This window comes from Rhinichthys klamathensis, unplaced genomic scaffold (assembly GCF_029890125.1).
Source record: "Rhinichthys klamathensis goyatoka isolate OS25496 unplaced genomic scaffold, OSU_Roscu_1.1 h1tg000059l_1, whole genome shotgun sequence".
In the NCBI taxonomy this organism is placed as follows: domain Eukaryota; kingdom Metazoa; phylum Chordata; class Actinopteri; order Cypriniformes; family Leuciscidae; genus Rhinichthys; species Rhinichthys klamathensis.
The window spans coordinates 5,488,219-5,513,151 of NW_026606604.1; the positions used below are offsets into that span (position 1 = coordinate 5,488,219).

Here is a 24,933-nt window from a genome sequence, read left to right on the forward strand (position 1 = left end):
GTGCGCAATTACGCATCTTCTGAAAGAGTACCGAATCTCCTGATCAAAACACAGGTGAAAAATAAGCAGAAACAAGCGATAGTATATATAAGCATGTATTTGTAAAATAACGTGATCATCAAGGAGCATATAAATCAAAACTGCCAAACGTTACCAAATGAAATGTTGACCCAGGACGAGCTTAGGGGTGTTGATGGACTCGACCTACTCCATCTATGTTTTGACCAATGTTCTGAATCCGATCCACACGTAGTCTTGGACAAAAGTGCGATTTTCTCAGCTTTTTGCTCAAAATGTGTCTTTTTTATGAAGCTCACCCACTTTCAAGTTTTGATAAAAAATAAAATAAAAAAAATGCAAGAAGCTAGAATAAAAAGTTTTGTTTGTTTGTTCAAAAGCAGAGGGTCTGTTCTTTCTTTTTATATCTTGCATGTTCAGATATTCATACAACAAAATATTCTGGGGGCCATGAAACTTGTTGGTAAAAAAAAAAAAAATGTTGGTACAGGCTGGCAACTTTTTTCAAAAACGCTGGTGGGGAAAGAGTTAATTAAAACGTAGTGTAGCACTGGTAATATCTCTATCTTGAAACTGCCTCAGTTTAATTATGTTGGCTGGAAGCCAGTTACCCAATAAAACCAATGTTTGTTGACACAATCCTTACTGTTCCCTTCCTGTGTCTCTAAAACTCTTCATATTTTGAGGAGCTTGAAGAGAATGTTATTTTTATGTAGTAAAATTCAAAACAAATCTTGTATGTACAAACAATTAATGTGTATTAGAAAAGAATTCGGTAGGTTTCACAAAATACTTTTGAAAGTACTAGACTACTTTTAAATACTTTTATTTAAACATGTTTTTTTTTTTAAAAAAAAAGCAAAGTTTTAACAGTGAAAAGGTTAAAATAAATGACAATACCACTGTTTGATCGGAGTCTGTATCTAAAAGCACCGGTCTAAACAAGGGTTCTGACATCACTCATCAATACCACACAGGTCTTATCAAAACCTGCTCTGTGGATATTCAGATGGACCTAAAAGCCCAATAAACGATCAATAAATGTTCACAGCAATACAGTATTGTGTGAAAGCTACAATGTTTCCACAAACGCACAGTAAAAAAGGTAAATCACTGAGCAGACTCTAAACAGAGGAGGTAAACATGGAAGAAACAAGTTCTTCAACAAAAGGTTTGTATAAAACACATTACCAGTGTCTGAAGTAATGAATACTTCGGTGTACTTCCTCCTCAAATATCCTCATATATTTGAACCTTTTTAATTTGAAAGAAACGTGGGCTTTTCTATTATTAATCTGGTAAATCAAGTAATCTAACACCAAATTCAAGCAATAATACATTTTTAAGGCCAATAATACTTCTGGACAGACTTGAAAAGAAAATGATCACGACCTTAACATGTTCCTGTCTAAATTTCACCCTGAACAAAACCAGAACATGAACGGGCGATAGTCTTAAAATAGCTAGAAAGCAGTGGAGTAACAAAACGTCTGTCCGAACAACGTCCGATTAAACCACATTTGCTCTAAGAAATCAATGGATGATATGAAAAATAGGAACTGATACTGCTGAGATGTTGCTGTGATCGTAACACCATTGTAAGACCAGCAGATAACAGCTTTTACAGGCTCGCTTGGTCCTTATGAACTGAGGAAATGCTGACTGACAGGAAAGGCTCACAATGGGATTATGGCCAACCACAAAACTAAGAGAGGAAGCTCACATGCTTGCGTACAGTTGTGTGAAACTGCTATTAAAAAAACAATAGAAACGTTTAAGATGTGATTCTTGTTGGTTGCTGGTTGTGATCACCCACAGAGGCTGAAATCTTTCTCAAAACATCTGCATTCCGAATCCCTGTTAGAAAAAGAAGTAAAGATAAATCAATTAGTACTTTCTCGCTGAATAAAATTTAAAATGCCACCCTGACATGCCTAATTTAGTTATCCTACAAAACAAGTTGACATTTTTACATATCAATATCTGAGGTACACTTACAGAATCATCTTCCATTATGGCCGTAGAGTCAAAAAAGTCCGGTCTGAGTTCAGCTCTTTCTCTGCGGTTTCTCGACGCCGGCTAAAACGTAGAACGAACAAGAGAGCAAAAATGACCCCAAAGATCTAATCTAACAGATGACCAGATGTTGTAATATGAAACGTAGTTTTGTCCGTCTCCAGACACATTACAAATACACTTAAGAACTCAGAATGGAGCTCAGCACACATCTGTAAATTCTTACCAGATCTATCACCATGGTATCCTCGAATTCCTCGTTCATGTCCTCTAGCTGACCGCGTGAGGACATCATCACGTCCTCGAAGATGGGCTCAGCATCATCTTCCATGAGGCCTCGCCTGAATAAAATGACTCAAGTTCAAGGAACTGAGAAATACAATCTCTCAACTCTATTTTTGTGATCAGACATTTTTTATTTCTTAAACTAAGCTTACAGTTAGGCATTTAAACTTTAATTCACTAATAAAAGGTATTTATTAGTAAATGATTATATATATATATATATATATATATATATATATATATATATATATATATATATATATATATATACACACACACACACACACACATACATTTTTTTCCCTCAGAAAGGTCACAAAAGCTTTCTGAAATGTCAGTGCGAGTACGTACACCTGCTGTCTCACTCCACCAGTGCGTGATTTCATGTAGTTCATGGCTCCCCTCTCTTTTCTGTTCACCTCCTCCATCTTCTGCTGATCCAACCATGACATCTGCATCTGAGGGCTGGAAGTGAGGGAACAAAATGATGCAAGAGCAATGTGAGAAATCGCTTCAGCAGGAGCTCAAATAACATAAGAAAACCGTGCGTTCTGTAAAATGTTTCTCCATAATGGAACTACATAAAACACAGAGATGATCTTTAGGCATCTTTTAACATGAAAAAAAAAAGAAGCTCTGAACAACCGCCTGTTTTTATTAGACTGTAATTCCATACTTGTGCATGTAGTCTGGTTCTGAGCCTGGTTCCGATGAGTCTTGGTCTGGGATGTGATCTGCTGCCTGTCTGGGGTTTTCTCTCAGGACAGTTGATGTGAGCTGTGGGGTATGGAGGCCCCCTGGTGTCTGGAGAGTGTCATTACGAATCACCCACGACCCCTCAACACTCTCCTCTGTCAAATGAAACAAAAAAGACATTAATGACCAATCAGATTCATCTTAGACGATGCCAAGGGAATAAAAACAAGATCTGTTTTAATTCAAATTTGAGAGCTTCATTTGCTTTTTTTAATTGTCTTGTATGAAATGTTAAAGGTTTTATCCTACCGTCCGGACGTTTTTTGTGCTGTGCCGGTCGGCCCCTTTTGCTGCGGACCGTGCTGGCTTTGCTGGATGAACTGGTGCCGGTGGTGACGGACAACCGGTCATCATCTCCTCCTGTCAGCAGGGAGTTCCTGTATGCGATGAGAGGCAGCCAGACGTCCTCTCTTCTCTCCATCATATACTCTGTCATAAACTTCTCCAGGTAGGAATGACTGTGGCATGAACACATTTATCAGAATTAAACACACTGTAACAGATGCACAGATATAATACTAAAAGTCTGGACACGCATGACACCGTTTTGGTGATTTTATCATTATTCTAAATGATTGAAAATAGCAATAAGATATTTTGAAGAATGTTGGTAACTAAACAATTTGGATTCTCATTGGCTACATTTGTATGGACAAAAAATACAATGGAAGTCAATGGGCACCAGAACCATTTGGTTATCAAAATTCTTCAAAATATCTTCTTATTGCTATTTTCCATAATTTAGAATAAATGACATAAGGGTGAGTAATTGATGACAATTGTCATTTTTTGTTGGACTATCCCTTTAAAGGTGCTCTGTAGCTTTTCTTCTAAAATGAATCCTTTTTTTATTGCCTGTGTGTGAAGGGGTTGTAATCACACATTACAATGATCCACTTGTCGGGTTTTGCTATTACCTCTGAAGGCCAATATTCATATTTATATGTGAAGTCTCCGGGTCGGATTTACCGCGGAATCCAACGGATGTGACGTGCATCCGCGCTCCCGAGCCTCTCTCCTTATATACAGTCTATGCGACCGACGGCACTGCAGCTAACGACATGGAGTCTGATAACACCCCAAAACGACCTGCCTCCAGCACAACACAAACTCCACAAATATATAAAAAACAAAAAAGTTTTATCTGCTGAAGCTCGTCAGGCCAAGCGTGATTCTGATCGACTCAGGACGAAAACACGGATCAACATCGGCAGAGCTTTTGAATTATTAGTAAACTCTAATGAAATAGCAAGGTAAACTAAATGAGACATGAAATGAATACAAAAGACTGTTCCAGGATAAGAAAAAGTAGGTGCTTTAGGATGTATACTTGTTTTATGTACTAGATCTACTGTCTAACGTTACTTATCCCACTACTATCATATTGTTTATAGTAAACATTTCCAGACACGTTCAGTACAGTAATGTTACTTCCTACTGTCTCACTGACATTGTTCAGTCTAGTTCAGCGTTTTCGTTATCATATTATACATTCACCTATGTTGACATTGCTGATTGTGAAAGATACACGAATAGTTAGTGAAATGCCTTATGCTAGATAACACACATGTCGGCTAAATGCAGTCAATGTAACGTTATCATGGTACGAGCATGGAGCATTAGTTCAACATCAAGCTGATAAAAGTAGCCTATTATTGTTATGTTGCAGTGGGAGTTTACATGAGTTTCCAGCATGTTGTGTGTGATGCTTTCGCCGTTGCATTGAAAGTCTCCGTGTGGCCGGTAGTGAATGCTCGCTCTTGAGATCGCACACGAGCACGAGCGCTCTTGTTGCAATCTGAAACATCACCACTAGAGGCCGCTAAAAAATACATAGAGCACCTTTAACTACATAATATTCAAAGTGTTTTCTGTACTTACACAGTCTTTTTGTCTTGTCGTAGGAGTTTGGAGGAGAACTCACAGAGAACCTCCAGGAAGGCCAGGTTCGGTGGTGGGTACTCTGGTCCTTTTGGATTCGGGACCTTGAAGGCGAATTCAATCCCATCCCTAAGGTTTTTATAAGACATTAGTTCTTGCAAATATTCACATTAAACCTCCAAAGCCAAATGCAACTGAAGGTCATTAAAGAAACACATAGTCCTGCTGGTTCTGTTCCTGCTCATAATTGCTACTCATTCTTTAGATACAAATGGTGTAAAGCTGATCTGAAGAGTTTCTTACTTGTGCAGTGTGGCCACGGCCTCTCTGGTTTTGATCTGGTCCAGCCCAAACGTGAGTGCAAAGCGACGGGCTAGTTCCTTAATGCCGCTGACATGTGAGGACGTTCGGTCCAGGTTGGGTCCTTGGTCCAGGATCAGCTCATTGAAGAGCTGCAAACAGGAAAAGTGTTCAAATTGAAAATGTAAGGAAAGAAAGAGATTCAACATTCATAACCAACTGTGATAATGATCTCCCATACCTGCTGCAAGCTGAGGATCAGGGTCTTTGCGCACTGGATCTTGTCCATCTGTCTGGCCTTACTCAAGGTTTCTTTGATGATGTCTCCATAGTCATTGTAATACTGAAAAATGAACAGCAGTCATTTGAATCACTTCTCAACCATACAGATCTATGTGGTTTAAATGTGTCAGTTTTTCATACCTTCATGTATTGTTTGAATATGTCAGCAGCAGCAGGCATGTCCACTATGTCGTAGATGATAAGTTTGCAGAAGGCGGCCAACAGATTCCTCCTCTTATGAAGAGCCTCGATCTTATTGGCTTCATCCTCTTCATCACCCTCTGAAAGAAACGGCCCAGCATGAAGTTGAAATTATTAGTTAAATTATGAATTGCAGTTTAGTGTATGGCATGTACAATACTATTCAAAAGACATTTTTGAAACTTTGATCTTGAAACTTCTTGTATGCACACCAAGGCTACAAATACAGTAAAAACAGTAATATTGTGAAATATTATTACAATTTAAAATAGTATTTTTTATATATTTTAAAATGTAATTTATTCCTGTGATGACAAAGCTAAATTTATTTGAAACAGCATTTATTTGTAATCGAAATCTTTTGTAACATTATAAATGTTCAATCAATTTAATGCATCTTTTCTGAATAAAAGTATATATTTGTTTGTCCCCCCAATAAAAACGTACTGACCCCAAACATTTGAACAGTAGTGTATATAATGCTGTATCATGATTTTGATCTGAAATCACCTTTCAGAAGTGTCAACATACTTTTATATGTGCTCTATAAATAAATTCAATTTCTCATTATTTCACTGTCTTAGTCTCAGGATAGAGACAGATAGAGACAGACACACACCCATGCTCTGATTTTCATCATCCTGGTCGATAAACACGTGATCTAGGACAAAATTGAGCAGTTCATTTTGCAGGGAGCTGTCTGGATTAAAGACCAATGGCTGGAGAGCGTCTCGACCGCCGTTGACCAATTGGTGACTGAAGATCATCAGCAGGTCACATAGCAACATGAAGGCCTATGGAGAGAAACCAGACAACATGACTCATAGTGCATGTTGAAACATTTATATATGACATTTAAGAGACGGAATTAAAGAACCCCAGCAATAATTCAATAGAATTGTAGTTTGTTAAGGTCACTAAAAATGTCTCTGCTCACCTGCTCTTTGACTGGAGTGTTCACATTAGACAGGCACTGTTGGCAAACCGCTAGAAAAGACTTCACCACTCTCCTTAACGCCACAAGATCATCCTGCAACAGGAAACATGAACTTTTATGTCACATAATTCCCAGAGAACATAAGCAAATGAGACGTATGTACTTGGAAAGTTTTTGCAACTGCATATTATGGGGTCTATTGCACCTTTGATGGAAATCCTTCAGTAATTTTCACCAGCTGCCACAGGACGGAGTAATGAGAGCACTGCAGAGCCTGGACAGCGATCTGCCCGAGACAAGACAAGGGAATATAGATTCATCATTTAATGCACTGGGTTACAAAGGGCTATTTCATAATACATATTTTACAAGATCAGACACTGTGAGGTAATGACATGTTTCTTTGTTATCCATATTTGTGAAATTTTAAAGTTAATACAGTTTGTCAAGCAAGCACATTTTTGAAATAAGTCTCTTATCACCAATGCTGCATTTATTAGATGAAAATACAGTAGTAAAACAGTAATATTGTGAAATATTAATATCATCATTTAAAATAACGGTTTTCTACTTGAATATATTTTAAAATGTAATTTATTTCTGTGATGGCAAAGCTGAATTTTTCCAAAGCATCATTACTCCAGTCTTCATCCTTCAGAAATTTGCTGCTCAAGAAATATTTCTTATTATTATCAATGTTGAAAACAGTTGTGCAGTTAGGCCTGTCACGATAACAAATTTTGCTGGACGATAAATTGTCCAAGAAATTATTGCGATAAACGATAATATTGTCGTTCCGAGACCATTTACATCTAAAATAATGATAATGGCATAATAATGCAGGTACACCTTTTCAAAGATCAATAAACTTTTATTTCTAAAGACTATTTAACACTGAAAATGGAAACATTTTAAATATCCACAATAAATGAACAAAACAACCAAAAACAATAAAAGCAATGTCTCTGCTAACAAAAAATGCACTTGAATAAATACCAAAAACAATAAATAAAATGGATGTAAACAAAACCCGACCCTACCCTAAATGATTTGTTATTAAAGCATTAACACACAAACCAGTGTTAATTTAACATAAAAGCAAGCAGCTACTGCGTGCATGGTTTGGCATGAATGAATGTGCGCAAAGTGCGCTCGCTTAATAATTCCTAAAAAGCAGACAGTTCATCGCGATCTCACACATCTCTGTTATTATCAATGAAGCTGACTGCACAATAAATCTTTCATAATATCCACACTTTGTTTGTTATAATTCGAGGATTTGCCAGCATACAGAATTCAGCACTGAACAAAAAGTCAGTTTTGAGCGGTGAGGGGAGTCTATCTTAAATGCTTCTGATTGGCCATTGCGTTCAAGAAGTCAACACATATGTCTGTGATTGGCTACATCGCTCATCGCTGCAAACATGTTATGAATAGAAACTCTGGCCTGTAAATCGTTTTGTTTTAGTTGTTCTTGATGCTTTTCTGCAACAAATGAATAAAAATCTATTCGTTTTTATATGTTTTATTCATAGATATTTCTAGTTTGCGGGAGTCCCGCGAATCGTTTTATTCTCCCGCAGCCCGCACACACAGAGTGAGTGCATAACCGCCCGCGCCCGGCCATCAAATCTAGTGCCGCGCCGTACTCTATTGCGTTGGGAGTGCACGTCTCTAGATCAAGGGCCCGGCCCGAGGATAGTGTCGGGCCGGGTCGGGTCAAGTTCGGGCTCGGGCAGAGAATCTAAGCTCTAGTTCATGCTAAGAAACCGAGAGTTGTCATCCAGTCTCTTTGGTAGAGAGAGAGAGACACGAGGAAAACAAACAAGCATGCAAATGGAAATTATCGCGTCCGTAAAAATAATCGAGCTTATTTTTTTTATCGTGCGATTAATTGATTTATCGACTATCGCGACAGGCCTATGTGCAGTTTAATATTATTGTCGAAACCGTGATTAATATCTTCAGGATTATTTGATGAATAGAAAGTTGAAAAGAACAGCAGTTATTTGAAACCGAATTTTTTTGTAACATTAAGAAATTACTTTACTTTCACTTATCAATTTAATGCATCTTTGCTGAATAAAAGTACAACAAACACAACAACTTCCGGACCCTACACTTTTGAACATTAGTCTCTGCAATTTAGTCACTGTTTTATAAGTCTATGTTTCATGTCAATTCATTCAATGTTATCAGGTAAGAAAATTTGAATTATGAACTTCTGATCCATTGATTCCCATCCATTTTCATGGTTTAACTTGTTTGTTTACCTGCTCTGGCATGGAGCCCTGTTCGATCCCCATCTTCAACAATCGATAGCAGTTTTTGAAAAGGTCCCACTTTGTAAGGTCATGTGCACTGGAAAGCATACAAAACAAACCTGAATGCTGTGTACAAACTTTCCACAACAAAGACAAAATAAGTGCGAATCGGTCTCTTACTTATGGAAAGCAGTGAGCTTCTTTAGCGTTGAAAGAACATTATAAATGTCATCATCATCAGCCTCATCGGCCTAGAAAAAAAGCAGCAAAAACGGAATTCAGTTTCAAATGCTTAGAAGCCATTCACTAATGTTCATACATGAGAAAAAGCACTGAAACGAAGCTGCTCTTTCACCTCCTGCAGCAGGTCTTCCACCGAGTGAGAGAATTTGTCCGTGAGCTCGTCGATGAGTTGGCTGCGAGCGATGTCTACGCGGTTCATGATGGTGTATTCTTCACTGCACAAGATGCTGTAAGTCTTGCTACACGCCTCCAGAACATCCATCTCTGTGTGCTTCTCCACCACCACCCGGACCTGCTTCAGCAGGGCATCCAGATGCTGAACACAGATAGGAAGAGACAGGGTTAAACGAGAAAACAACTAAACACTAGTGTAAACCGGAACACAATGCGTCTAGATTAGAACTCCAACAGACCTTTTCCATTCGTCCTGAACTGTAGACCTCAAGGTCAAAGAACTGAGGGATCTGAAGGAGGTTCGCCACCTTTTCAGAATCAGTCTGGTACTAAAGAACAAATGTGAAGCAACATTCAAAGTAATTAGATTCAGCATCTTTATGCCATCAACAAGCTAGCTTAAAATTATATAAATCATTTTATCGCAATGGAAAAAAGTGACTGGATCAGCTTTGCAACACAACAAAAATAAAAAGAGGGAAGCCACCAACTGAATGTGTGCAATCACGTCACACCAAAAAGCAGAAGAGTAGACAGCTTTGTTGATTATAATTAGTGCAATTTGGTTGTGATTTGCATGTAGAGTTGTTGTTTTGAAAACTATGTTGTGAGGCCATTCTCGGGCCTCTTGGACTCTGGCATTACTGGACCCTGGTACTTTACCTTTGAAAGTAGCATGGGAAGAGCAACAATCAAGTGTTCAGTGAGTCGATTCTTATCGTCAATCTGCATCTTCTTCTCCTTGGCAGTGAGCACCTGAAGTGAGCACAGAAGACCAACAGAAAGTCTTTAAACTCAGAATCTATAATGCGTCAACTGTAAAGACTGATTCCAAGATAACTTGCCCTCTTTCCTGTTCCTCTGCCCACAGGCGGATGAGCTTCGGCTGCCTGCCTGATGGTGCAGACCATGAGCTCGATCAGTGCGCTCTCATGCCGGTCTCCCAGCACTACAACAAAACCCACAATCAGTAAGGACCGATGGGCAACACAGAGATACAGGCTTGTTTCATCCAAAAACAATCTAAAATGAATGCGAGTTGCTGTACCCTCTTCCCCCGGTACAGGGTCCTCCAGCAGGAGCTCTACCATGCAGTCCCAGTCTTTCAGCAGATCCTGCGAGCTGTCCCACAGACTGTCCACCAGGTATGCCGCATGCTCGTGAAGCTGCCACGCAAGAAAACAGGAGGACGGTTAGATAAATCAATAACCAGTGTCAGGCAAATGTCAGAAACTAAGAGATGGCTTCCTTTTAATTGAATTGGCCACATCCGACAGAAAGCTGAATTTGAATTTAAAAAGGAATGACAGGATTTTTAGAACTGCTATCAAAGAAATTCACAGTCATACAAAGATTTTGTGGCAAAACAATCATTATTGTCTAATTATGGATAATTGTGAATAATGCAAGATACATAAGCAAGATTCTGAACTGATTACAAATATGTTCTTAATTAAAGGGATAATTTTCACAAATGAAAATTCTGTCATCATTTACTCACCCTCAAGTTGTTCCAAACCTGTTTGAGTTGCTGAACACAAAAGATATTTTGAAGAATATGGGTAACCAAACTGGAAATGTTTGGTTATGGAAAAAAACAAAAAACAAAAACAACTATGGGGCCCATGAACTGACATTCTTCAAAATATCTTCTTTTGTGTTCAGCAGAAGAAAGAAATTCATACAGGTTTGGAACAACATGACGGTGAGAAAATGACAATATTTATTTTTGGATGAACTATCCCTTTAAATTCAAGACATAACATGGACTTTTTTTTTGGTACTCTTTGCCAAATTAAAATCTTTTTTGATGGCCATTACATTGTTATGATACCTTAAAAACTGAACATAAACATAATAAAATATAAAATTTATAAAATGAATAATAAACATTGACAAACAAATTGGTTGTGAATTAGAATTGTGAAAATAAATGTTCGTTCGTTCACCGTGGTCCATAAAAGGTTACTTTCTAAAATGTATTACATTTTTAAAATAGGCATATCAAACATGAATTTATAATATAAGGTTTAGAAATACCGCATATGTTGATTGAATGACAAAATGTTTATTGGTAAGTCATAACAGCAGTTTGAATTTAATTTCTACTTTCTTAAATTTCAAATTAAATTTCAATTTCGCATCCTGTTGAGTGGCACACAACCCTTTTTAACTAAAGGCCGATTCACACTGCACCGACCACACAATAACCAACTCAGACAACCACCAGATTACAGTACGTCACTTCTCAGATGTTCCACGACCCGACAATCGCTGATTTAACATGTTAAATAGGCAAAAACAAGGCCAAAAGGGGTAACGCACTGCTCCGACGAAGTGTCTGTTGCCATCTGTTGGTTCAGTGTGAATTAGCCTTAAGGAAATTAAATTCTAAGTGAGGGGATGAGCAAATAAATTAATATATAGAAGTGAATACAGGCTGAGCTCTGCATATAAAACTCACTTCGCTCTCAAGGAAGAAAAGCACCAGCATTCTTATAAGGTTCCCATTGGGGCTGTTTCGACCTCGTCTCTTTGCCAAAGCCTCCTCAGCCTGAGGGTCATGCCTGCTGAACAACCTGCAGCCAGACAACAAACAAATGATTAAAACATTTGGGAAGTCTGGCATGCTGTGATCATGTTTGAAACAGACATGTTCATTCATCTCACTTTCTGTGGAGGAACTCTCCAGCTGCCACAGCAACAGGCCGATGAGCCGAATACACTAGATGGTAGACGTTCTCACAGTCTTCGTTAGACAGAGCATCCTCACTACCGCTACAGGAGAAAAAAAGATGAATGAGAGAGATTTAAGGATGTAGATTAAGACATGAGAGATGGAAGACAGAGTCATACAAGAGAGATCTTATTTGAAACATGGAAAAGATTATGCTAGGAACTTTTCTTACAACTTCTACAATATAAAGTATTATATTTTCCTAATGCAAACACCTTCATTTGACAAAATGTTCAGTACTCAACACCACAATGTAGTATTCTATTGTTTAAAATGTTTATAAATGCTGTCATATTATTAAAAATAAATAAATAATTGTAATTGTTAAGTCTTATATTGTATATAAATAAATTCTAATATATTTAACAAAGCCATAGAGTCAAAGAAACTTGAAAAATAGAGATTATGTAGAAAATACTTACTGTAGAATCAAAGTGACAAGTCGTATGGCCTCTACTGCCACATCATACTCTTTATCCAGCGTCATAGATACAATACGGTCCTGAGAGGAAGGAAGTGACATCATAATGTTTCCAAACTGATGTCCACAGCAATCAGGCACATTTGGAATATTTGAATAAGTATTCACACGTGTTACCTTAAATCGATTGGTGAAGAGCTCAAGCTTGGGGAAAAGCTCTCTGTTGGTGTAGAGGGTCTGAAGGGCCTTTAGACATTTGAGTCGAACTTCACCTTGCTGTAAAGGATTACATTTTACACAATTATTTAAATCTAGAATAACACCAATATATTTTTGATGCATGTGATAATTATGAGAGATGGGAATAAGTAAAACGCACACACACACAGGAAATTATAAACACTTACTCTGTCATGTAGCGTCCAGCCCACATACTTTAAGTAACTGTCATTGAGAAAAGCATCACTGTATAACTTCATCCAAACTCCAATCTCCTCTATGCAAATAGCTCTAATCTCTGCAATGGCATCCCTGAAAGAAAGCAAGATAAAAACATGTTGTCAAATTTATTTCCAATCACAATAGTATTTGATTCCGATTTCATTCAGACTATGCTTTGACTAACAAAGCATCACAAATGGGTTTCTAGTACCAGCTACTAACCTGTAACGGTGAACAAAAATACCCTTGAAGATTGAGTTCATCATGTTCTCAATCTCATCTTGATTTTCTTGGAGCTACAAGATGAACAAGAAAACACATTGAAAAACAAATTCATGAGATAGAACAAAATTTGGAAGAAAAGGAACAAATCGCACCTCTTTTCTCTTCTCCAGCAGCAGTTCCAGCTTCTCATTGGCTCTTTTTCCTGCAACCTTATTCCGTTCAGCCTCATACTGTCTCTGTGTGTTATCCTGATTGATGCTCAGGTTCAGAGCAACATTTACCAGTGCCGTCATCAGTTTCATTGCTGCAGTAGAAACAAGAAACATGACAAAACTTAACTCAACTGCTGTATGCTAATATGTGGATATATCTGGATGCTGATATCAGTATATATTGCATGTATAACTTGAAGGTCAAAGTTGAGGGACTGACCTGCCAGCGTGCTGGTGTGTCTGAAGGCTCGGACCTGTGAGTCTGAGAGTCCAGTGAGCAGAGAAATGACCGTGTCCATCATGTATTCATCGTAGATGATGCTGTACTGGCACTGACGGATCAGAACCATGATGAACTCGCAAAAGTTATATCGGAATTTCTTCCACTGCGGTCCTGCCATTGTGAGAGGGTAGTCGCCGCTGTCCTGGATTTGACAATCAGAGAAATTTATTAACATTTTTAAGAATTCAGGTGGAGAGAAAAAAAGAGAGAAAAAGAGTCAAATGTGACAACAAACCTCATCAAACTCCTCTGTCATTTTCCTGATAATTTCAGCATTCTGCATGTTCCTGAACATCTCAATCCTTACAGTGCCTGCGATTCACATGAATACATCACATCGGTACAGTTTGATATTTGTGAAATATCAGACAAAAGATATATACACAACCGTTCATAAGTTTGGGGTCATTTATGATTTTTATTCAGCAAGGATGCATTAATTTAATCAAAAGTGACTGAAAAAAAGGTAACACTTTACTTTAAGGTGACGTAGTTACACGCTACTACATTATAGTATATATACACTATAGTAATAACAGTAAATTATGCACAATCACAAGTAACTAACCCAAAACCAAAGCCTAACATTACTCTATAGTAAGTACATGTAGTTAATTAATATTACTCAGTACTTATTTGAGTAAGTACAACGTAACTATGTCACCTTAAAATAAAGTGTAACCGGAAAAATAAATCCTGAAAAGTATCAAGATTTCCACAAAAAAATATTAAGCATGTACACCAGTTGTCAGTCAAAATCCATAATAATAATAATAATAACAATAAATGTTTCACGAGCACCGAATCAGCATATTAGAATGACTTCTGAAGGATCATGTGACACTGGAGACTGGAGTAATGATGCTGAAAATTCAGACTTGCCATAACAGGAATAAATTAAATTTAGAAAATATATTAAAATAGAAAGTTGCAGTCATATTTGACAATCATACTGGGGGGGAGTGGTATTCATTTGGAACTGTATTGAGATGTGAAATGCAAAAATTACCTTTACAGCCAGAACACTGAATGAAGAAGTTGATTAGATCTAGGAGTGCAAGGTCTCTGTCTTGCTTGTAAGACTCAATCCAGTCATCAATGACAGACTGGAATTGCAAAAAGAAACAACAGTAATTTAGTACAATTACACCTCAAATAGACAGAAACCGATAGAAAGACACTTGACATGTTGTGTTTTACCTGCATGGCACTTTTGCCTTGTTTGACCACCTCAAACAGAGTGCTGGGGTCTGCCCCCTCTCCATTCTGATGGGCCACTCCGTTCGGCCTCCTCCCTCCTTTATCAACCGGAGATCTCCGGGCCTTCTTATTGGCCACCTGGCAAAAATAGACAGATCAGAAAGAGTGGTTGACAGAATGCATTTAGGGTTCAAAAGAATGCAATCAGTTGGTCTGCTCTGCAGTGGTGGTCTTACTCCTTGTTTTCCAGGCCTGCCTCTCTTTTTCTTGCCTTTTCCCTCCCCGGGGTCATCCAGCTCACTTACGCTCATGCTCAGACTCATGGTGTCGCCTTGCCCGTCGTTTGACGAGTCCCTGCACAGAGTATTGCAAATGTTTATTAACACTTGTATGCAAATCAATATTAGTTCCCAATTCCCATCCATTTAAAGTGTTTTACTTACTGTAACACAGGAAATTCTGAGTTGATCATGTTGTGTCTTCTGACAAAACTAGGGGAATCTAGAGAGGAATCACCCAGTGATGCCGTGGATGTGTTTGCAATTCTGTAGTTCAGGCCTAGAAGGCTTCAAAACACATAACCTGAGAATTAAGAGCAAACATAATCATATCAGGATGATATGAAGCATAATTACATGCTTATAATATTGTAGCATAACACTGATTGAGCTGTAAAGTGTGCACAATATGACAAAAGCACTAAGCAGCTTGGCTTACTGGCGATTTTATTTAGTCATTTAATAGATTATGCCTCAGTAAATAATTACACAAACACTAATAAAAGTGAACATAAAAATACATTATTATTTTATTCTTATTTTAAAATAAGTTAAAAAAAGATCTCTATAAAATATAAAAATAAAGCTAAATTAATTGCCATTTGAAACCATATAAATTAAATTAATAACATAACACAGCCACTAGGGACAGCACCACCCATGATTTTTCAATAAAACTAAACTCCAGGATCAGGATCACAAATATATGCAACAACTCAAAACGCAATCATAATAACCACTTATTACAGCAAAATGACATTTGTCTTAATCTCTTACACCTGAGGCAAAAATATAGCATTACATTACATTAGACAAAATAAACACTGCCATTAGGGGGCATCCCAAGCATGACTTTTCCCTGTTGCTGTGGAAACAGCAGAAACTGAGGCAGACAGGAAGGCTAAACACATTTAAATCAAGTGGAGATTGGACGTACACAGATCTAAATTAGATCAGACTTTATCCGTGTTATTAGATAATATGAAAAGCGAATATTTCCATCCCTGACTGATTTAGACAGTGCACTTGGATGCATCTTCACAAATGATTTGATCTTAACCAACACAAGATGGCTCCCCACCCCCAGAGGAGACTTTCCACACCGTAGTAATAGATGTTTCTGTGAATACTGAGGATTCAAACTGCTTGAATCACTGTATGCAACCGTGAAACAGACATATGGATGAAGTTCAACAGGAATGCACGCCGGGATTCCCTTCCTCACAAGATACAGGCTTTTCAAGACAGAACTGCCGTCTGATGGTATTCTAAGTGGACATAAGGAGAAAATAAAACCCCTTACTCTGCATCTGTAATGCTCCCCTCCCCCATTCAGATTTGGATATCTCAGTAAATATGGTCCAGGCCTAAACTCTGGGCGTCTGCGCCAGAAAAAGAGTTTAACAGCTGACCGTACCTAATCACACCAGAGTTGGGGAGCAGACAAATAAGAAACAAATACTGATTAAAATAACGTTATTCAGGCACAAATATCTCTAGTAGAGCAGAAGTGCATACATACAAGCTGTTTCTCTCTGATCAGTAAGTGTTAACTATAGTACTATGTACCGAAGGTACAGCACAGGAAAGAAAATCTCATTTACACCTCAGCAGTGGAGGCTGTTGACAGTGAAGAGAGCTGAATCCTTTTGGGAATTCTAGAATATGAATGTCAATGTCAGCAATATACAATGGAGGATCATTCAGCAGTACACCTTCAATGGCTCATGGTAGTACAAGATAATTTATGTGAAATTACTCTCTACTTCCACTATGAGCTGCCAATCTGCAACTAATCTTGTGGTATTTAAAGGGGCAGTCTCACTCACAGTGTGGAATTTTTGTAGCATGAGATTAGAAGAACTAAAAATAATTGCAGAAAGATGACTGATTTCCACAAAGGTTTTTCTAAACATGCCAATGCCATTGAATTATCAAACAGGAAGCCCCACCCAAACCTCAAACAACCAAACGTCCTTTTAAGGTAAGTCAGTCACTTGGCAGCCATCTTGGAAACACCCCCAGGTAGCTAATTCCAGTCATGCAAGTACAGTTCCTGTCAACTGAATAAATAAAGACAGAAACATTCAAAACGGTTTAAATGTTTAAATCCCATTGATTTTATTATCATTATAGTCTCCAACCCATATAATGTCTCACTCTGACGTTAATTGTCACAACCAGTGGCAGCCACAATGGCACTGATGCGGATCATGCAAAAGTTTCAGTTACAGATACAAATACTCTATTCATTCAGTCAGAAAAATTTAATTTATTCCACCTGCGAGTGTCCAACAGCAGGGGTTTAAATAGGTGTTCCGCTAATCATGTGACTTAAAAAGCCTACTCCCATGAAGCGACACACTGCATGTTAAATAAAACAGTATTAGGCTACTTCATCTCCTATGAATGCGAATCATTGCAAGTGTTTGTCAAACATACTATTCATTTCTGAGGGAAAGAATTAGGCCTACTTTGAGATTTGGAGAAATGATTTTAACATTTACCTGAATGAAACATGCATTGCATTACTGTTCAAAACTAAAGGAAGAGATCACAGAGGGGTCAAGACAAGAGTAAATTGTTCTCACAGTGAGGTCAAATTGGAAAAAGAAGTGTAGATGTGGCAAATAATGACATAGCACAGGACAGCCCCTGAAAGCAACTCAATGGCTCAGTGAATGTGCTAATGGGCCTGCAGCTTCTCATCGAGCTGGTAGAGTAAGCAGCACAGATTCATTAGAGTCTGGGGACACACTATTAAATGCTTTGCACTGTATGATGACAGCGAAATGAGGCTATTCTTGGCACTGGCCGTGTGAAATGCTATTAAATCAGACCAATTATATTCTTTTCTCTGGATCCGATGATGGTCACCGGCTATTTTCATGTTTGTGCACAACAGATTTCTTTCAAATAACTCTGGGCTCTTAGTTGAATCAGTAATGGGGTTAAATGTGGAAAAGACACTCTGAATCTCAGTATGCTTCAGTTTGGTTTACATCAGACCAAACTGCCCATTCTGAATGCTGTATGCATCACGTATAAACCTCTGATATCTGCGTCTGATGTCTAGCTTTGAAGGGTTATGGATTACATAATGACTTTCAAGTTCATCTCTTACTGCTAAAACGTAGATATCTTAACCTCTCTAAGATTACAACAATCACATTACCAGAAAAGACAGATGAATGATCCATTTTAAGTCCACAGAAAACAATGTTTCACAAGCATAACTATCTTACAGTACACAATTACCAATAACAAGGCGCAATAAGCAGTTGCACAGATATACTTTCCGTGACTAATTAATCAACACAAAAATAAAAGATATTGTTGTGTGGGTGGAAGTCAAATTCTCCTCAGAACAGGCCAGGGTTGGATGCAAAGGTCTGTTACAGTAACAAATTACAAAAATAGTTACACTTTACATTGGGTATAAAATCAAAACATGTTAATTAGAGGATTATAATTAGTTTCTGTAGCTCAACTAAATCATAGCGCAAACAACAAAGGTTGTAGGTTTGATTCCCAGTGCTAAAATGTACAGTAATTAGCTTTGCATTAAAGTGTGTGCAAAATTCATGAATGTGCACATTTCCTAACCAAAATCACAGAAACTTGTTCACAAAACAGGTCACATTTCTAGAAAACCATTTCCCACATTTCCCTCATTTTCACATTTCCCTCTTTCCACAGCAATTATTTATTCTGCTGTCAAAAAAAATAAATAAATAAAAAAACAGTGCCAAACTCAGCCTTTAGAGATCACATCTTTGTATATAGATCTATACACAAAGATATATCTTAGCTTATACGTGCACTGGTTTAGAAGTGAGGATTGTTTATCTAGAGTAAAAGAGATTGGATTTATATATCCTATCATCTGTTCATCTCATAAACACTTGTGCTGGACAGACAGCAGTCTCTAATGATCTGTGAAACACTCAAAATAGCTTGACAATTGCCCCGAGAGTCTGTGAGAAAAGCAGCATTAGCTCTCGCTTTGTCTTGCACACGCTCGTTCCATCTCAGGTTTGAAAGAAAACTCAATGTTTTATAGATCAAAATCTGTCTTAAGACATCAGCGTAATAAGGTCTTTTCAAGCGAGTGGGCCGCAACGACTGGCATTACACACACTTACTTTCTAAATGATGTAACTATATGTGGCTTGTCGATGTGGAATTCTGCCTTTAGCTAGATAAATGTAACATCATTTGTTTAACCTCTAACACTCATGCTTCTAAAATTGCTCATTTTTACACAGTTTTAACACTGAAATATCTTAAATTAACCAGGTCTACATAGAATCGGTGCCCACAGAATTTGAACAGCTGTTACTCAAGTTTTAAACATTTCCTGCCCCTCAAATGTTTATTTATTACATATTTTGGATACCAACATGAGCACAGTACTTTCACTTTCTACTATATTTACAACCCTTCTACAATTTTTTTTTTACCCCCCAAATCAGCAAATGTGGAAAAAGTACTAATAGCCAATTAGAAAGTGTAGGAAAATAATTCAACTATACTAATTACAGTGCTATATATTGTAACTAAATACAAAAAAAGAGAGATAGAATAGTGTATATAAATGCAGTGTAATAATTATGCTATCGGTAAATAAACTTTGAACAAAATGTAGTTGCGGATGAAATCCGGCATTTTAGACTGTGATCTTTCTGTGATAGCTTTGGCTTGACAAAGCTCAGAGAAAACGGATTATGAATATGATATCCAACCAATCATTAAACTTGTAAGCCATTTTTCTCAGTTTCAGGGTTAAAAGGTTTAGTTCAAAAATGACTAAACCCTCATGTTGTTCCAAACCAGCATGACTTTCTCAAAAAATCTTTTCTTTTTTGTTCCACAGAAGAAAGAAAGACATAGAGGGTTGGAAATTGGAGTGAATAAATGATTACAGAATGTTTCTGTCGAACTATCCTTTTTTAATGAGTTTTGCCTTTGCACACAGTCAATTCTAAAGTGCATTGCAAACTCCTTATTATACTAAAATAAATATAGTCAAACCAATGTTTTCTTTATGAGATTGAGCTAAATTATTCCATACAGGTTTATAGTGCAAGCAAGTTTACAATTTAAACAGATGGATATTTAATACGCATATAAACTTGTCATGAATATACATGTGCACCGGAGTATTAAAAGACCCTTTCAACCTCATACATGAGAAATCCTTCAGATAGGGATAAATGTACAAATATTAAAATCCCATTCACATGGTGAATCTTCATCCACTTCTGTAATTTAAACTATTCATTCATCCCACAGGTGATGCGATTGTTCTCATCTCTTAAAGCAACATTCATTGATCTTCATAACACAGCCAATAAAATGCCAAGATAAGAGCATATGACCGACAGTGAGGGTGTTTCCATGGCAACAACGGCCTCCTGGAATACATGTCACGCATCTAAATTGCTCAAAACACTCGCACTCAGGAGAGGGCATAATACTACAAAAGAAAGGTGAAGTCACACTAGTTTAACATTGACTATCCGGGCACCATTTAATCCAATAAACATCTGTTCCAAGATGGTTTACTTCTGAAACAAAGCTGATGACAATCATTAAAATATTCACTGGTATAATAACTATAGAAACAATAAGTGCTATTTTTTTATCAGCATAACACACACCTATATACAGACAAACACTAAATAATGCAAATAGATGCATGACCAAATCAGAAAGGTGATATCTATGCTTGTATAATCTACTGAGGAGAGCTTTTCTCTCTGCATGTGGTTCTCCAGAGGGACAAAGCCAAGGACAGCAATTGCTGTGGTCCTTAATATGGGATATCTGCCTTACAGTTCAGACTATAAAGGTGAGAGATAATGAAATCAGCACATTTGAGCTAAAGCCTGCCAAGAAATGGCTTTGAAAGAAACTCCATCAAAGAAAAAATACTTTAAAGAAATCCCAAATTGAAGTTAGCTATATGATGTACTTGAAGCTGGGATTTAGGGTTTGTTTTGAAGTCTATAATAAGTCCTCCAGGGATAAATCTTAGTCTATTGGGAAATCAAGCACTTTACACTTAACACAAAGTCTTCCTTGTCTACGCCAAGATGTATAGATAGAATTACAAACCACAGCCTTCATTTGATGTATTTAAAAAGCCATCAGGTTCCTGGCAACAGTGCAAACAGAAACACTGTTACTTCTAAATCCAATAATATCCATACAAATAAGAAGCTAACCCTCTGAGGTTGATTGGACTTTTAGATAGTAAAACATTCAGCATTTAGCACAACGATTAGAAGGTACACACCTGTAGCACAACGGCTTTACACGCATGTAGACGGACTACATATCGAACACTAAAGTGTGCAAAGCCTTTTATTCCAATGTGGGTTTTTTCAATCTTCAATCGTATGAAACCCTTTACCACAACGATCTCGGATCAAAAGGCTTGTAGCTTTCTGGCAAACTTTGAAACTTTATCTTGCAGAAATTCTAATGTACTATTCCTCACACCAGCCAAATATTAATACAAGTAAATAGAAACATATGCACAAAGTAAATAAGGCTAATGAGGACTAGACTACTGATAGATTTCTTGCACTTTGACCAATATATTCGCCAAAACTTGGAAAGCTCTTGGAAAAAACTGCATGAGGACTCATTCAAACTCAGATTAATTCACAAATGCATCATTCAGACAGATTAGTGAACCAGGAACAAATTCATTCGGTCACAAATCAGCAAATACTGCCCACGGGTAATTGATAGCAGATTAAACATTTAAGATTTTATCAAATCTCATGATTTGTTAAGATGGAAAACTTAAATTAAAAAGTCCCTGATTGGGAACAAATATAGAAGCATTTTATATTTTGTGTGTGGAATACTGCATGTTAACCAACTTCACAAGACATATTGTGCAATACATATTCTGTGCGCATAATGTACTTCTAAATCCAATAATATCCATATAAATGCAATAATACTGGGTATGCAATATGTAATGCATTTATATGGATATTGTTGGATTTAGAAGTACATATATATATATATATATATATTCACAGCACACACGTTAGCCAAAATCCCTAACCCCAAAATGTCATCTTTTTCTCTTAATAGTATTTGATGCAACCATATTTCCTCAAAAAGCAACAAAGTGTAGCACTAACTATCATGGTTCAGTGCTGAATCAAGACTCAGAAATTGCACAAACAACATTTGGATAATGCTTATTCAGTGCTTACTCAGTGGCACCGTGAGATATACAGACACCTGCCAACATCTCACCTTAAAAAGCAGAACAATCGAAAACAACCTGTGTTCACACTAGAAGCTCATGGGAACATAAATAGAAAACTGATTGATGGGCAAACAAGAGCTCTCACATGATGTCAATCAGTGTTCATTCAGTCTAAATAGAGGAAATTACCATCTGTGACAACCTAGTTAGCACAGCTGTTTTGAAAAGTTACATTATATTTTACAAGCATGGAACGGAGCTAGATGAATGACTCATTAAGTTTCCAAAGTGGTCAGTGAGCATGTTAAGTTGTTCAAGAATTAAACATAACCATTGCCCCCCTCTCTCTCTCTCTCTCTCTCCATTTTGTTTTTGTCAGAATAAATATAAATAAAATATTGTGCCTGGGAAGTATTTTATTGCTCAGATAAATAATCAAATACCAGCTATAGTCCTTAAACTAGCTGATAACACTTTACAATAAGGTTTCATAAGTTAACTAATAATGAACCGCACTTCAGAATTGATTAATCTTTGTTAATGTTCGTTTCAACATTTACTAATACATTATTCAAATCAATGCACTGAAGTAACATGAACAAACAATGAACAGCTGTATTTTTATTAACTAACGTTATCAAAAGATTAACAAAAACAGCAACAAATGTATTGCTCGTGGTTAGTTCACGTTAGGTAATACATTAACTAATGTTAACAACTGAAACCTTATTGTAAAGTGTGACCAACTAACCTGACTGTGGAAGTAGTGTCTAAACGCCTCTGCTAATGAAAAAAGCCTTCATGAATTAACTACAAGCTAAATCTAGACATCAACGTTTTACGACAAAAAGTGAACAAGAAAAAACAATAACTGAACTGTGAATGATTTAGCATACGCAAGTAGCACTACACACAATTTTTCCTCTCAGATGTTTTACATTACTCAACGAACTAGTTATGTACGTCTCGGTCAAAAGTTGTGCTGTTTATCTTTACTGGCCCAAATTACTTAACCAACACAAATCTCCATCCCTTAAAGTACGCAAATAAAGCATATTTTTCGTGACAACTCCGGGAAGTGTGTGAAACTGGACAAACTTAGAAGCAAGTACACAAATCAGACATTACATTCAAACTAGCAGCGACCAGCACGAGCGCATCAGAGAACAACAGCAGTTGAGAGTCTCGCGCGCCTGACTGACGTTCATGGCGGCAGGAAGACATAATGTCACACTCGTTCCTGCAATAACACACCAAATCACACGCGCTTCAGCTTATTAAGATAATATAGCCATGAGTGAAAGGGAAGACAGTGTCACCAAGGACAGGGGGCATGCACACACACGCACACACTGTCCTTCGAGAATTGATCCCATCCCCCCTACACGCACACACATATATATACACACACACTCACACGCGCGCACGCACACACACTCCCTCTTGCATGTCCTCCATCTTTAATGCAAGCTCGATTTACGCAGTGAGCGCGCACCCCACGGAAAGATTCAGATTCAGTTGTTGCAAAACTAGTACAAACTCACCTCAACCGCTAAAAGGGGTCCTCCGGGACACGCGTCAGTAATAATTGGCGCGATTAATTGACCAAATAGTTTATGTTTTTATATTGTAAATTAGACCTGAAGCAGAACCGCGCCTTTCCTGAGAGAAGCAATCCTAAACTGCCATCTGGCGGCTTTTACCGCAACGAAATGGCGCGATGGGAGTCTGATCTGAGGTCGCCTCCTGGTGGACAGAGGATATTTTTACACAAAGCAAAAATAATAAAAGACGTATTTGAAAGAGATAAAGAGATAAAGTTTCACTGTGCTGAGATCGTAGATGGACCATTTCACGCCTGGCCTTTTGTATCCCTCATGACTATATGTGTTACCATAGGCATTAGTCTAATCACATCAATAAAAAATACAGTAACTTTACATTTGTTTTTTTCCATCATTTTCTCCTCTTTGGCATGTACCCCTTTCTTGAGTTATTTTCTATTATGTACATTTTAAAAAGAAATAAATATCGAAATAAAAGCTAGCATGTTGTATGTCATCTCTCTATATTTTACATCATATTGATGAAAATATTGTAAAAATTGAACTACGAATATTTTTATTTTATTAAAATGCATTGCATAGTTACACTTTTGGAAATAATTTTTCTTGTAGAATGTTTAATTTACTTTAAAATCGCCTTTATATGGTTACATACAAAAAAGTATTTTTAAAGGGAAAATTAAAATGGTAACAATTTCCATAATAAGACATAAGTAAAAGTCAGTAAAAAGCAATACTTTCCCATTGAGTATTTTTTATACCTTATTAAGGGCACAGGAAAATATGCTTTTCTTCTATTTATGTCAAATACTTTGATTGAATTTATTTATTCAAATAAACAACCCCATATTAGCTAAGCATTAAACAACAGTTGACCATCAAACTGCACATACAGGTACTGTCTCTGATGGCTATTATGGTGTCTGTATATCCGCTAAACCATACTAAACATAGATAAGCCTAGAATAGAAAATTAT

At 37.2% G+C, this 24,933-nt stretch overlaps 1 protein-coding gene across 1 annotated transcript; it reads right to left on the bottom strand.

Annotated features, from left to right (window-relative positions):
* Window positions 1–828: 828 nt before the first annotated feature.
* stag1b (STAG1 cohesin complex component b) lies at window positions 829–24,103 on the bottom strand. Its single transcript, XM_056249116.1, has 34 exons — window positions 23,936–24,103; window positions 15,320–15,458; window positions 15,113–15,230; window positions 14,877–15,014; window positions 14,686–14,782; window positions 13,912–13,988; window positions 13,614–13,818; window positions 13,334–13,485; window positions 13,179–13,252; window positions 12,923–13,046; window positions 12,693–12,791; window positions 12,517–12,596; window positions 12,028–12,135; window positions 11,822–11,936; window positions 10,406–10,523; window positions 10,203–10,306; window positions 10,021–10,113; window positions 9,597–9,686; window positions 9,296–9,499; window positions 9,121–9,191; window positions 8,950–9,037; window positions 6,882–6,962; window positions 6,677–6,769; window positions 6,359–6,533; window positions 5,680–5,819; window positions 5,498–5,599; window positions 5,260–5,408; window positions 4,957–5,085; window positions 3,325–3,533; window positions 2,996–3,170; window positions 2,671–2,784; window positions 2,261–2,375; window positions 2,017–2,097; window positions 829–1,875 (listed from the first exon to the last, which is right to left on the bottom strand). Exons 2-34 carry the CDS (start codon window positions 15,346–15,348, stop codon window positions 1,852–1,854), a joined length of 3,771 nt encoding a protein of 1,256 aa, XP_056105091.1. The 5' UTR covers window positions 15,349–15,458; window positions 23,936–24,103; the 3' UTR covers window positions 829–1,851.
* Between the last annotated feature and the right edge of the window lie 830 nt (window positions 24,104–24,933).